The sequence below is a fragment of the Jaculus jaculus genome, chromosome 12 (genome assembly GCF_020740685.1).
Source record: "Jaculus jaculus isolate mJacJac1 chromosome 12, mJacJac1.mat.Y.cur, whole genome shotgun sequence".
Taxonomy (NCBI): Eukaryota; Metazoa; Chordata; class Mammalia; order Rodentia; family Dipodidae; genus Jaculus; species Jaculus jaculus.
Genome location: NC_059113.1, coordinates 29,556,756 through 29,571,228, shown reverse-complemented (window position 1 = coordinate 29,571,228; position 14,473 = coordinate 29,556,756). Strand labels below are relative to the sequence as shown.

The window sequence follows — 14,473 nt, the reverse complement described above, 5'->3', positions numbered from 1 at the left end:
GTTAGGATTCAGTGCTGAGCAACACATGAAAGATCCGGCGGGTATACAGGAACCCCGGACATTATCTGATCCAACCTATTCACTTTCTGAGAAGTAAGCCATGTCCGTTTTGCAAACATAACCCCGGGTTCAGAATATGTGTCCATAACCATTTATTTACTCCTCTGTTCTGTTCTCATATGGCCCTTCCATTAGGGTATGAAAGATTCTTCACAGCCCAGCTCCCAGCTCCTCCCAACATTGCTGGGTAACAAGAACACTGTTTCTGGTAGTCTTTTCCTCAATAGTGGGGCCCTGCTAGAATCAAGCAGGGTTTGTGATCCCTCCCCCACTCCCCCACCCCCACCAAGGCGAGACAGTTCTGCTGTGGCCTGCTGAGCCTCCTTCCACTTTTACATGACCTGTGACCTGTGATGGACACTGTGACTTTACTACCCAGGAATCCGGATGGAGATGCCAAGCCCTGGTGCCATGTGCTGAAGGACCGCAAGCTGACGTGGGAATACTGTGATGTGCCTCCTTGCTGTAAGGACCACCTTCCTCCCTGTGCCCAGGCCCACTTTTCCCACTAATTCTTCTGCCACATAAGGTGTCTTCACCACTTTCTGGTTCAGTGTGTGACTTCCAGGAAGGCCAGGTCTTGGTGGGAGGAGGGCCTTCCTGTCCGAAGCAATGGTGGGCAGCAACACTGGGGCAGACGATGGAGACCAAAAGAAAGATAAGAGCACACCTTTCTTTCAGACCTCAGGAGGCTCTACACTTCCTCTCTAGCTGGCTGTGTTGAGGGTGATGGTGGTCATGGTGGAAATGAGGAGGAAGAGGCCTTACATGTGGTTCCTTAGACAAAAAGCATTTTCACTTCACTTTTCCAATAGCCTGGGATAGGCAGGAAGACAAGACTTCCTGTCAGAAATTCTCTCAGAAACCATGTAGCCCCCCCAAGGTGCATGCGCTCTGAGCGTGAGTTTGGGGCTGGTCCCTGTGTCTTTTGTAGCTGGTACTTCTGAAGACTCTTCTGCTTTCCCACAGAACCCATTTCCATCGGGGAACTGCATTAGTGACACAGGGTGAGAGAGAGAGGAGGTTGACACATGTTCCCAAAGTGAAAGTTGAGTTTGGAGATTACGTGAAAATAGACTAGTACTCACTGCCTGTGAACACACAGATGAGCCAGAATGTCCGTAAGGCAGAAACGACACTAAACTCCTACCCGAAGGCGGTCCTGATGCGTCCTGTGGGAGCTGAGCTGGGCCCTCGCGGGTGGGGATGGCAGCGAGAGCCGCGTGGGGTGATAGGAGCCTGGCCTTGAGGGATTCTTAAAGCTGAGTAGTCAGAAAAGAAACAAGTTCTCAGCAGGAAGTTTGTAATGTGCTATCTTTTTTAAAAAAAATATTTATTTATTTATTTGAAAGAAATACAGAAATAGGCAGGGAGAGAGAGAGAGAGAGAGAATGGACGTAACAGGGCTTCCAGCCACTTTAAACAAACTCCAGATGCATGTACCCCCTTGTGCATCTGGCTTACATGGGTCCTGGGGAGTCGAACCTAGGTCCTTTGGCTTTCTCCATGTGCTATTTTATCTTAAGCCAGGAAATGGCTACAGGAAAAAATGAGACCCCCAGTTTAGGAGTGAAACAGACTTGGGTTCTAATCCAGATGACCTTGTAATCTGGAGGAAAATCTTGTGCCCTCCTGCAGTTCAATATTGGGAAAGATAAAATATATACACACAAACCAGGAGTGATGGCGCACACCTTTAATCCCAGCACTCGGGAGGCAGAGGTAGGAGGATCAGGAGGATCACTGTGAGCTTGAGGCCAGACTGAGACTATGTAGGAAAAAACCCCCACAGGGGGTCCCCACGCTCTGCCTGGATAAGGCGACACCCCAAATCACTCACTCACGAGAAGCGGTCTTGATGCAAACTGCAAGAGGATTTTATTCCAAGCACGCTGGGGCCCACAGTCGTACACCGCACAGGGGTAGAGGACTGCAGAGCCCTGAATGCAGGAACAGGACAGTTTTTATAGGGTTTCTAACAAAGCCTGTGCCTTAGACCAATCATTTTCTAATATTAGGAGCCCCGCAGGGTGTTAGCCAGTCAGTTGGTGCCACCCCATAGTTTCTAAGCCAATTAGTTTATGACCTTGGTGGTCAGCGTTTGCGCAGGTCCTTGGGTGGGAGTAGCAGAGTGTGGTATCAGTCTCCTGTGACCTTGGAGGTCAGCACTTGTGCAATTCCTTAGGTGGGGGTAACAGAGTATGGTATCAGCCTCCTATGACCTTGGTGGTCTGAGGCAGGCTGCTACAGCCTATGGTGCGAGTTACTAAGGCTTACAGTGTAGGCTACTAAGGCTTACAGTGTGGGCTATTAAGGCTTATGGTGTAGGCTATTTACAGAAACCAAATAAGTGGTTCACTTCATTACTCATTTCCCATCCTTGAGGGCTATCTCATGCCCTTTTACCTAGTTTTATATTAGGAGTGGGCTCTGATACAATGAGAAGAGGGATTCTTTACTTGCTTCTGACAGAGAGTAAAACCTGGAGTTTGAGGTATGCAGGTGGCCCGCTTAAGCTCCCTTTGGAGCGTGATAGTATTTCTGAGCTTCTGAATTCTTGGGCCTTTCAACTACATAGTGAATTGTAGGTCAGCCTGGGCTAGAGTGAAACCCTATCTCAAACAAAAAAAAAAAAAAAAAAGAGGGAGAAAGAGAAAGAAAGGAAGGGAGGAAGGGAGGGAGGGAAGGAGGGAGGGAGGGAGGAAGGGAGGAAGGAAGGAGGAAAGAAAAAGATACACATACAATATTCGGCATGCTAGTCAATGTACTGAGCAAATTAAAACTATAGTTTTGTTGCCATGGAAACAGCTTAGCAAAATGTTGAAGGCCAACAGCCTACAGAAACTCGGGATTCCAATGGAATAAGCCATGGTGGATGCTCCAGGCCTCACCCCCACGGTGCGGGTGGAATGTTCCTTCTCTGCTCTTCCCTCTTCAGCCACCTGTGGCCTGAGGCAGTACAAACAGCCCCAGTTTCGCATTAAGGGAGGACTCTTCACAGACATCACCTCGCACCCCTGGCAGGCTGCCATCTTCGTCAAGAACAGGAGGTCTCCTGGCGACAGGTTCCTGTGTGGAGGGGTGCTGATCAGTTCCTGCTGGGTCCTGTCCGCAGCTCACTGCTTCCTGGAGAGGTACCCGCTTGAACCACGCAGGCTTCCTGCTCTTGAAGGAGTCATTCTCACGGAAAATAAATAAAACGAAATTAAAAACAAATAAACAAACATCCTACCCCTGTTTCTCCACTAGGTTTCCTAACCAGCACCTTAAAGTGGTCTTGGGGAGAACATACCGGGTGGTCCCTGGAGAAGAAGAACAGAAGTTTGAAGTTGAAAGATACATCGTCCATAAGGAATTCGATGATGACACTTACAACAATGACATTGGTAAAATGCCATTATTCTCTGCTCTAGTTCATACCCCGGATCACAAAACAACCCTTCTCCTCCTCACCCTGGCACCTCCCTACTGCTCCCCCCAAAAATGAGGAAGGGTTTTTTTTTTCTTCACCCTGGGCTCCTCTTCCTGTCTCCCGCCCAGCTCTGCTTCAGCTTAAGTCGGATTCCGCGCAGTGCGCCCCGGAGAGCAGCTCCATCCGCCCTGCCTGCCTCCCCGATGCCAGCCTGCAGCTGCCCGACTGGACCGAGTGTCAGCTGTCCGGCTACGGCAAGCACGAGGCGGGTAAGTGGAAGGAGTCTGTCTGCCTCCTGCCTGTCACAGGACAGCAGGCGGATGTGGTGGCGGAGCAGATGGAGTTGATGCGGTCAGGGGTTCTGGATCCAGTTCCAGCCAGCGCAACACTGTGAAAAAGGTAGACAGGTTTCCTGCACACCCCTGCGCCTGCCTGTGGGGAGAAGCCATTGTCTCCTCACCTGCCTCACAGGCTCCCTGTGCCGAGGTGAGGGCTCTGACGAGCCTTAGAGGCCAGGTGAAGACAGGGGGGAAGGGTGTGTGTTCTTGGACACTGGCATTGTTCGGGCTGAGCTCAAATCTAGATATGTTACCTAGCTCTCGGATCATGTTAACAAACATGAAATAACTTACGAGTAGGAGCGGTAGATTTTGGCCTCGGGGGTTCCAGTGGGCGGGTAGCGGGTGCATGGTCTCTGGCGGGGTGTGAGGCCTTCACAGCAGAGGAGGCTGCTCTCCTCATGGTAGCCGAGAAACAAAGGGAGAGGAAAGGGAGACCAGGCTCCCAGATCCCCTCCAAAGACCCAATTGCCTGCCATTAAGTCCCGACTCCTACCATCTTCCAAAATACCACAGGGCTGGGACCAAGCCTCCAATGTATGGGCCTTTGAGGGGCATTCAAGATCCAAACTATAACCTCAAACATGGATTTACTCCATTTTCTTTCTCTTTCTTTCCTTCCTTCTTTCTTCCTTTCTTTCTCTCTCTTTCTTTTGTTTCCCAACATACGGTCTTGCTATAGCCCAAGCTGGCCTGGAACTCACTATGTAGTCTCAGGCTGCCCTTGAACTCACCATGGTGGGCCTACCTCTGCCTCCTGAGTGCTGGGATTAAAGGTGTGCGCCACCATGCCCGGCATTCATTTCATTTCATTTCACAAAGGGGTCTCATGGTGATGTCCAGGCTGACCTGAGACTTGCAATCCTGCCCAGCTCCCCAAGATTACAGGCCCCGTGTAGGTGTGGGTCTTTTGATTTTAAGCTACTCAAGCCTGTTTTCTCACTGCCAAATATAGAACTAAAGAATAAATGAGATCCTTAATTAAATGGGTGTTCTTACCTGGGGTGATTTTCCACCCAGGAAACATTAGGCAGTATCTGGAGACATTCTTGGGAATGTTGTATCTTGGGGGGAAGGTGGGTCCTGGCATTCAGTAAGGCAAGGCAGGGCCTATGCTAAACACCTGTGGTGTGCTGAACATTCCCCACGACAGATGACCCCTGGCCAAAAATATCAGTGTTGCTGCTGCTGGAAAAAGCCTTACTCACCCTAGAAAGCTGCCAATTCTGTAGGTCGGAATAAAAGACGAGAGCAGTGCCACAGGAGTCAACCCAACGGGTGGGAATGTTTGATCGGTGCTGTTAGTGAAAACGTTGGCCTTGTCTTTCTGAAAGATTTACAGCTAACTTTCCCTAAAACCCGAAGACATTTGTTCCTTCTCTTTCAGCTTCTCCTTTCTTTTCTGAACGGCTAAAGGAGGCCCACGTTAGACTGTATCCATCCAGCCGCTGCACGTCACAACATCTGTCCAATAAAACCGTCACAAACAACATGCTTTGTGCTGGAGACACGCGAAGTGGAGGTGACCAAGACCTCCACGATGCTTGCCAGGTGAACGCGAGGCCCTTGAGCCCTCCCCTGGGCCCAGCCAGTGGGTTCTTAACCAAGGAAAAGAGTGCGAGCCAGAATGGAGTGGGATCATCTTGGAGAGGCCCTGGGGATGAGAGATTTGGGCCTCCCAGAAGAAAATGACTAGAGAAAGGTCAAAGTTACCTAAACCTAAGAAATCAAACTGAAGGAAATTTCCCCAGTGTTGACACAGGAAACTCCACCTGGTACAGGATTTCCTGTAAGCCCAGGCAATTAATCTATTGACGTGATGGGTACAGCAACATAATTAAGAAATTCTGACTTCTGAAGGTGCTGGGGAGTTTGAGTCTGCTTTGTAGGACAAGAAGCAAGGCAGCTTATCGGGAAGCAAGATGTGGATGGGTTGTGAGAAATGAGTTTTGAAAGCTCATATTCAGTCCCTAATGCTCTGAAAACAAAGCATTTTAGGATTTCAGTGTTGAGAGCTCGCCAGAGTTGGCACTTCTGTTTCCTGATGAACACGATACTAGGGCATGGAGACAGAGCAACCTGCTGGTATAGCCAAGGAATTGCTCTTGCTCAGAACTCTAAGCCTGAAGTGCCAGGCTTCACATATGAGAAACAAGATGAGCCTTCAGTGTTGGAGTTGGTTTTCATTCCTTAGGGTAATAACATCAGTAATTTCAGTCCCTGGCTCCTAAACAGGATTTGGTTTCTTTTTATATGGTTTCTTCAAAAACCTCAACTGTACCACCTGGCCACTGTCAAAACAAGTTTGTACACAGTGAACCATGACCTAACCACAAGCTGAAAGCCAAAACCAACAACAGCAGATATGTTTTTCTTTTTCTTTTTTAAAATATTTATCTGAGGGAAGAGAGGACGAGCATGGGCATGCCAGGACCTCCTTAAAAAAAAAAAATGTGGCATGCACCACTTTGTGCATCTGTCTTCACTTGGGTTCTGGGCAATTGAACCCAAGTTGTTAGTCTTTGCCAGCCTTAAGGTTGGTCTTAAACTTGTGACCTATTCCTGGCCAAAATATTTTTATTCAGCTTGACAATAGCAGTTGTCATATATCTTCCCAGTCAATTTCCCTAAAAACCCCTTGAGGCAAACACTGAACCATGGTTAGCCTGAGGCCACCACTTAACTCGTCAGTGGTAGAGTTCAAACTAAGCTATATAAAGCCTGAGCAATTTCTTTTTTCTGGTGTTGGGGATAGAACCCAGGGTGCTTGCACATGCCAGGGAAGTCTTCTACCCCTGAACCACACCCACCACACTCCCAGCTCTGAGTAGATACAGCCTCACCTCCTAGAGGATCAAGATCCCTGAGAGAAGTTTCCCTCTCTAAGCTAAGTATGTAGAGGACTCCAGTCTCAGAACTATAAATAAATAGCAATCCTTACTTTCTCCCAAATATTCTGCCATGTTTATAAGTACCTTCTGCTCTTTGACAGGGTGACTCAGGAGGGCCCCTGGTGTGTGAAAGAAATGGACGCATGATTTTGGTTGGCATCATCAGCTGGGGCCTCGGTTGTGGGCAGAAGGATGTTCCTGGGATATACACCAAGGTCACTAATTACCTGGACTGGATTCAAGACAATGTGCAGCAATGAGTAAACCCAGCTCTTTGAAGCCAGAGGAGACCCTGGCTTCAGAAGAAACACCTCATCGGTCAAGTGTCCTTTCCACCGACATCTCTATAAGCATCACTTGGTGTGGGGGGAGGTCAGTGGAAGTGTTCAGGGGCAAACATCTGGTGACAGAGCACACTCCGTCAAATGAAAAGACAGATAACTGCCACCCTGAAGCTCCACGTAGAGCAGAGAGGTGGAACAAGGGTCACCCTCCTACTCCACCATGTTGCATGAGAATTAGGACAAGGATTAAAGCGTGTCTCAACAGTAAGAACTACTGGATCCTTCAGGAAAGAAAGACTGCATCAGAAATAACAATGTATACTTACAGTTACCAGAGGGCCCAACAGAGCTTCCAAATAAAGGATAGGCTGGCCGGCCAGGTCATGTTTTCCAAAAACCCTTAAAAACCAGTATTCTTCCTCTTCCCACCCCTCAACTCTCAGGAGGTACTCCTTTATGTACAGTATAAATCTTTTTTCCTTTATAAACTTTATAAATGGGTGAATTGTATAATTTTAGTAACCGATAAACTACTTTGGTATATTTATATCTATTTTAGTTTTTATTTTGTTGCCGTAACTTTGTATTATACTATGTTATGAAGAATAAATTCAGGGGTATTTTTCACATTTCTTAAATGCTGGCTACACAGTATGCCGTGGCTTCTTTATTCATCTTTTTCATGTTCACATATTTTGAATCATTTGATTCATTCAACATGCATGGAGATCCTGCTGCCTCCAAGGCAACTTTCTGGGGCTGTGGACAGTAAGAAGGGGGCAGGAAAGAAATGGGATAGACCAGAGCACGAGATACTTACAGAAACCACGAGGTAGAAAGGAAATGGCCACGGCAGAGACCTTACTGGACCACAGCTGTGGGGAGCATCGCTCCTCCAGAAGCGGGATTAGGAACTCCGTCACACACTGAGTGAGACTGGGCGAGTGGGCACACCCAGGAAAGCCAGTACTGAGACTCAGATGAACAATGCAGACCTGGTGGTCAGAGGCTATGGCCGGGGATGTGCACCAGGTTGTCTGAACTCCTGAAGAGGATGGCAGGCTAGACCATGGGACCTCGGAATGCCAAATGAGTTTTGCCCAGGGGAGTATGGAATGAAAGACACCTCAGGAGAATCAACCACAGGGTGGCCACAGAGTGAGCAGATGGCCACAACTGCATATGGACATAACTAGAGCAGTGTACAGGGAAAATGCCCTAAGCAGACCCCTGCCAAATTAGCAACAGCTCAAGTACTGGTTCTGACCAGATATTACTCCTGGGCCATGTTTTCCCTAATTTCGTTTTTGTGCTCAGAAAAAAAAAAAGAAAAAAACCAGCTTGCAGACCAGCACACACAATATGTTACTTAAGTCCTGCTGCTCTCAAAGTAACCTCTTACCACTGTGACACAGACTCACGTTATGAACAATGCCTCCAGATCTCCTCACCACAGGCTAGGGTCTGCCCACTCACCCAGCCTCAATCAGTGTGTGATGGGGTTCCTAATCCTACTTCCGGAGGATCAATGCTCCCACAGGTGTGGTCCAGCAAGACTCCATCCAGTTTCCACACCACAGCCTAGATCCAAGACTCCATCCACCTTCTATACCACCAGCTAGGTCCAAGACTCCATCCAGTTTCCACACCACAGGCTAGACCCGGCTTCATCCAGCTTCCACACCACAGGCTAGATCCAAGACTCCATCCAGTTTCCATACCACAGCCTAGATCCAAGGCTCCATCCACCTTCCACACCACAGGCTAGATCTATGACTCCATCCAGTTTCCACACCACAGCCTAGATCCAAGATTCCATTCAGCTTCCACACCAATGCCTAGATCCAAGACTCCATCCACCTTCCACACCACAGACTAGAGCCAAGATTCCATTCAGCTTCCACACCAATGCCTAGATCCAAGACTCCATCCAGTTCCCACACCACAAGCTAGATCTGAGACTCCACCCAGCTTCCTCACCACAGCCTAGATATGAGACTCTATCCAGCTTTCACGCCACAGGCTAGGTTCAAGACTCCATCGAGCTTCCACACTCTAGGTGAGGTCTAATAAGACTCTAGTTACTGTCACCAAAGCTAGATAGGTTAAGAATCGATCTAATAGTACATTGCCTGCTCTTGGGCAGTGCTGGCATTTCTTAGGAGAGTAAAAGATTATTCTCTTAAGAGTTGTCAGGATGGCCCAGTTTAGAGGTTCTTATCTTCAACTCATAAAAGTGATTCCCTTTTATGCTCAAGAGTTTGACGTGGGAGACACTGGAGGTGGTCAAACCTGTAGACCAGGTCCATCAATGTGAGCTAGAAAGACAGATTTCTTGACTTCACGTATCTTCTGAGATTTTAGACAGAAATGCATTTCAGCCCTTTTCCAAAAATTCTGGTTGAGGACAGCAGTAAGCAAGACTCCCAGATCTCTGTGTCTCTGGCCTAACTCATGCAGTGAGATTCACTCCACCCCTTCATAGCAATGTCTTCTTGGGACAGTTGTGTTAAATAAGATAAAACAAAGCAGAAAGACTTTCTAGGTTGGAAATACAAAGTCAAAATGTCCCAGCATTCCTGAGCACAGTCCTGGAAACCAGAGGCAGAAGAAACAATTGTTCAGAAGAGGCCCCTGCCTGATTTACTAGGCGGAGTCCCAGCCCAGCAAGACAATCATCTGAATTACATACACCAAGATGTCACATGTCAGAACAACAATCTCTACCAAGCACAGGTTAGGAAATGCAGGACAAAATGTCTAAATTTGACAGGGGAAGGGAATGAATCTAAGAGGATATGAAATATTTCATTATCTCTGATTAACAAAACAAAGCAGTAAGGGGACAAAGTTCCACACTGTTACTCTCAGCTGCCTGAGGTGTCTCCCTAATAGTTTAGGAACCTTAACTTGGACAAACCAAAATTCATGGCTTCAATGCTGAAAAGAACTTCAGGGGCTAGAGAGATGACTTAGCAATTAAGGAAATTGTGTACAAAACCTAAGGATCTAGGTTCAATTCCCCAGTACTCACACAAACCAGATGCACAAGGTGGCACATGTGTATGGAGTTCATTTGCAGTGGCTAGAAGCCATGGTGCATCCATTCTCTCTCTCTCTCTGCCTCTTTCTCTCTCTCAAATAAACAAATAAAAATAAAATATTTTTTTAAAAAGGAACTTCAGGACTAGCAGATACAAAGAAGAATTAGAGATTTTATTAGATATTTTAGGGCTAGGTAGATGGCTCAGAGGTTAAAGGTGCTTGCTTGAAAAGCCTGATGGCATGGGTTCGTTCCCCAGCACCCATGTAAAGCCAGATGCACAAAGGAATAAATGTATGTGCAGTTCCTTCGTAGTAGCAATAGGCTCTGGCACATCCATACTCTCTCAAATAAATAAACTTTTTCAAAAGATATTTTAATCTAAACCAGGAATGGTGGCGCACACCTTTAATCCCAGCCCTTGGGAGGCAGAGTAGGAGTGAGTTCAAAGCCACCCTGAGAATTCCAGGATAGCCTGGGCTAGAGTGAGACTTTACCTCAAAATACACACACAAAGATATCTTAATCCAGACTTAAAGTTGAGAGAGATGTTCTGAAAGACGGACGTACCCGAGTGGGAATGCGCTCAAAGGAGTGTCACAGAAAGTAAGATAGACCCAAGCATGGTGTGGGCTCCTCAAGGGAGAGTCAGTATGCACATCTGCCATATGTGCCATTGTGGAAATTCATAGTTGCATCTCACAAGCTAGCTAAAGAACCTTTCTCTCTCTCTCTCTTATTTTATTTTATTTATTTGCAAGCAAAGAGAGAGAGATGAGAGACAGAGACAGAATGGGCGCACCAGACCTCCAGTCACTGCAAACGAACTCCAGACACATGCGCCACCTGATCCATCTGGGTCCTTTGGCTTTGCAGGTAAATGCCTTAACTGCTAAACCATCTCTCCAGCTCTCCCTCTCTCTCTTTCCCTCTCTCTTGATAAGTGAGATTACAGGGTAGCTCCAGTGTTAACTTGGGCCAGAATAATAGTGGATAAGGTAAAATCAGAAGCCACTAAAATTCCTCATAAATAGGTTTTCTGGTGAGATTCCTAGAAAATTGCAGGTTTACAGCTGGGAAGGGAGAAAAGCCTTAGTTATTAACTGTGTTCCAATTCTCGCTTCTCTCCTGGTGAGAGGCTCTTCTCTCCCTTCTCCTGCCCATAATTGTCCCTGACTTTCCATCCTGCCTCATTTGAATCTGTTTCAAAAATTAACAGGTATTGCTCAGGAGGCAGAGGTTGGAGGATCGCTGTGAGTTCGAGGCCACCCTGAGAGTACACAGTGAATTCCAGGAGATCCTGAGCTAGAGTGAAACCCTCCCTAAAAAAAACAAAAACTGAAGAGATAGCTTAGCGGTTAGGTGCTTGCCTGTGAAGCCTAAGGACCCAGGTTCGAGGCTTGATTACCGAGGACCCTCATAAGCTAGATGCACAAGGGGGCGCATGCGTCTGGAGTTCGTTTGCAGTGGCTGGAGGCCCTGGCGTGCCCATTCTCTATCTGTCTCTTTCTCTGTTGCTCTCAAATAAATAAATAAAAATAAATATTTTTTAAAGTTAACAGGTATTGTCTATATGTATGGAGGTTGTCAATAAATGTTTTTTTAAAACAGTAACAGGGCTGGGAAGATGGCTCAGCAGTTAAAGGTGCTTTGCTTGCAAAGCCTGCCAGCCAGGGTTCAATTCCTAAACCAATCATGTAAGGTAGATGCATAAAAGGGTACAAGCATCTGGTGTTCATTTATAGTAGCAAGAGACCTTGGTATGCTCACACACTAAAACAAAAAAGTAAAAAAAAATAAAATTTAAAGTTACAACTCCCAGTACTTAAGACCTTGAAGGAATTTTGAGTTTCTAATTCCCTTTTTAAAACACTAAAAGCGAGCCAGGCATGGTGGCACACACCTTTAATTCCAGCACTCGGGAGGCAGAGATAGGAGGATCACCGTGAGTTCGAGGCCACCCTGAGACTACATAGTAAATCCCAGGAGAGCCTGAGCTACAGTGAATCCCTATCTTGAAAAACCAAAACCAAAACCAAAACCAAAACAAAACAACAACAAAAAAAACCCCAAACACTAAAAGTGCCAGGTGTGCTGATGTATGCCTTTAATCCCAGCACTTGGGAGGCAAAGGTAGGAGAATTGCTATTAGTTCGAGGCCAGCCTGGGCTAGAAGGAGACACTACCTTAAAAAAAAAAAAAAAAAAAGAAAGAACCTACTAAAAGTACAAACATTAGTACTGATGGCATCTAGTCACCACCTACTGGCTCTAGAGGAAACTGCAAGAAAGTGACTGCTCCTCAGCCATCCAGAGCAAGGGAGAATCAGTCTGACCTGTGAGAACATGTTCCAAGACCCCAATGGGTGTCTGATGCCACAGCCAGTATCCAACCCCACTTGGACCATTTTTCCCATAAGTTTATAAATGAGGCGCAGTAAGAAATCAGCTCTAAAACAACAATTCTTTTTTAAAACACACAACTCAATTAAAATTACCTTTTGTGTGTGGTTCATGTGTAGTGTATGCACGTGTGCAGATGCGCACATATTTGGAGGCTGTATCATAATTCTGCTTTTTAAAATATTCTATTTATTTATATGAGAGAGAGAGAGAGAGAAAGTGGCAAATAGAAAATGGGTGCATCCGGGCCTCCAGCCGCTGCAAACTAACTAGATGCATGTGCCATCGTGTGCATCTGGCTTACGTGGGTAGTGGGGAATCGAACCTGGGTCCTTAAGCTTCACAGGTAAGCACCTTAACCATAAGCAATCTCTCCGGCCCTCAACAATTCTGCTTTCTACATGGGTGATGGGGATCAAGCTGAGGTCCTCACAGCTTACACAGTAAACACACTTACCCACCGAGTCACCTCCCCAGCCCAAGCAGAACGAGGCTGACATACTATTACGCAAGAGGTGTCTTAGTGTGCACACAGTCCTCCTCTCATCTCAGTCCTCACCCATGGCCAATATATGGGTGCCTCTTGTTCCAGGGGAACCCTTGTTGAAGCATGGTGCAACACCCCGGCAGTCACACATGCTTTCTGCTCATCTTCCGCCCACAAAACAGAGCCCTCTGCCGTCCCCACCACGCACTTACAAGCGCCGAGGGAACTGCGGGTTGCAGTGGGAGAAGTTAGCACAAGTTTCCTTCTCTACAATTTCAGACAGTAATTTTGTCCCCTGAGAACTTTCCATTTTTCAATTAGAAACACTGATATTCATTATTTATCTGCTTATCTAAACTCCCTGCATCACTGACCTTGTGCCCCAGGGCCATTACTAAAGGTTACTTGAGTAGAAACACTCTAACACTATGATCAGGACATCTGACCTGATACCCAGGATGGCTCCTTGGTGGCCGCTGGCTGGCAGTGCGCAGTGCGAGGACCCTGGGCAAGGGGTCGTGTGTTCAGGGCAGGAGGGACGGTACCTGACGGACTGGGACGGGACTGAGCAGGACAGTGAGAGACCTCATCGAGCTACTCAGAATGGTGTGCGGTTTAAAACTGTTTGTTTCTAGATTTTTCCATTTAATATTTTTGGACTGTTAGTGCTAGAAAAAAATATAACTACAAATGGAGGGGTCAGTGTGTAAAAATAGCCAAAAGGGGAGGGTCCATGGTCCTCACGAACACTACACACGTGTGGATGGTCAACAGGCGTCCTCAGAAGCCGGCCAGTTCCGACGTGGAGCACCAGCCCCCTCCCGGCGCGGCGACGCCGCGTCATTTCCTCGGCACCTGGGAGCTCGCGGCCCTGCTGCCGGCCGAGCTCACCGGCCACTGAAGGGAACGGAGAAAGCGCCAGGCAGCTCAGGCCGTTCTGCTGGCTTTGTCCTCGACACCTCGGGACCCTCGCCGCCACCAGCCTTCAGAATGTTCGGAATGGCCCTGCCACCCACGCTCCCTGTCCTCCGGACCACTGCACCGCTCTGGACACGTGGCTTAGAGCTGCCAGGAGGAAGCCCAGCAGGCATCGTGCTCGTCCTCGTCACCACGCGGAGGCCCAGCGCTGGCAAAGCTTTATCAGGACCTGCGCCGGGACGTCCGTCTGCACGCTGCCCGCCCCGAAAGAACGGCCAAGCCACCGCTGTACGCTACGCCGGCTGCCACGGGCCGGGCGGCGGCCGGGATGCTAGGCTGTGCTCCAGAGGCCAGCCACGCCGTGATGTGACAGGGGCCTCACACGTGACTAGGCCTGCAGGCCCCACCCTGGATGCGGGCTCTTCCTACGGGGACAAGCCGTCCTGACCCAGAGGAAATTAACAGCTGCACTTATAACCCTAAACAGGCCTAGGGACCACCACGGTTTCCTGTGACCCAGGAACGCCCTCCCCTCCCCACAGAACCTTAGGAGAAGAGACTCCCGGGATTTACAGAATCTCTCCTACATGGCGGCTGCGGGGGGGGGGGGGGGGGTAGCCCAGGACAACTTCTGGAGT

General features: G+C 48.0%; 1 protein-coding gene across 1 annotated transcript in view; it reads left to right on the top strand.

Annotated features, from left to right (window-relative positions):
* Positions 1 to 7,532, top strand: part of Plat (plasminogen activator, tissue type) — a 33,185-nt gene extending 25,653 nt beyond the window's left edge. Inside the window, exons 9-14 of the mRNA XM_004669017.2 lie at positions 440 to 525; positions 2,999 to 3,194; positions 3,310 to 3,446; positions 3,601 to 3,741; positions 5,198 to 5,361; positions 6,803 to 7,532. Coding sequence (XP_004669074.2) covers positions 440 to 525; positions 2,999 to 3,194; positions 3,310 to 3,446; positions 3,601 to 3,741; positions 5,198 to 5,361; positions 6,803 to 6,961 — 883 coding nt within the window. The 3' untranslated portion in view covers positions 6,962 to 7,532. The remainder of the gene's footprint in view (positions 1 to 439; positions 526 to 2,998; positions 3,195 to 3,309; positions 3,447 to 3,600; positions 3,742 to 5,197; positions 5,362 to 6,802) is intronic.
* Positions 7,533 to 14,473: the final 6,941 nt, after the last annotated feature.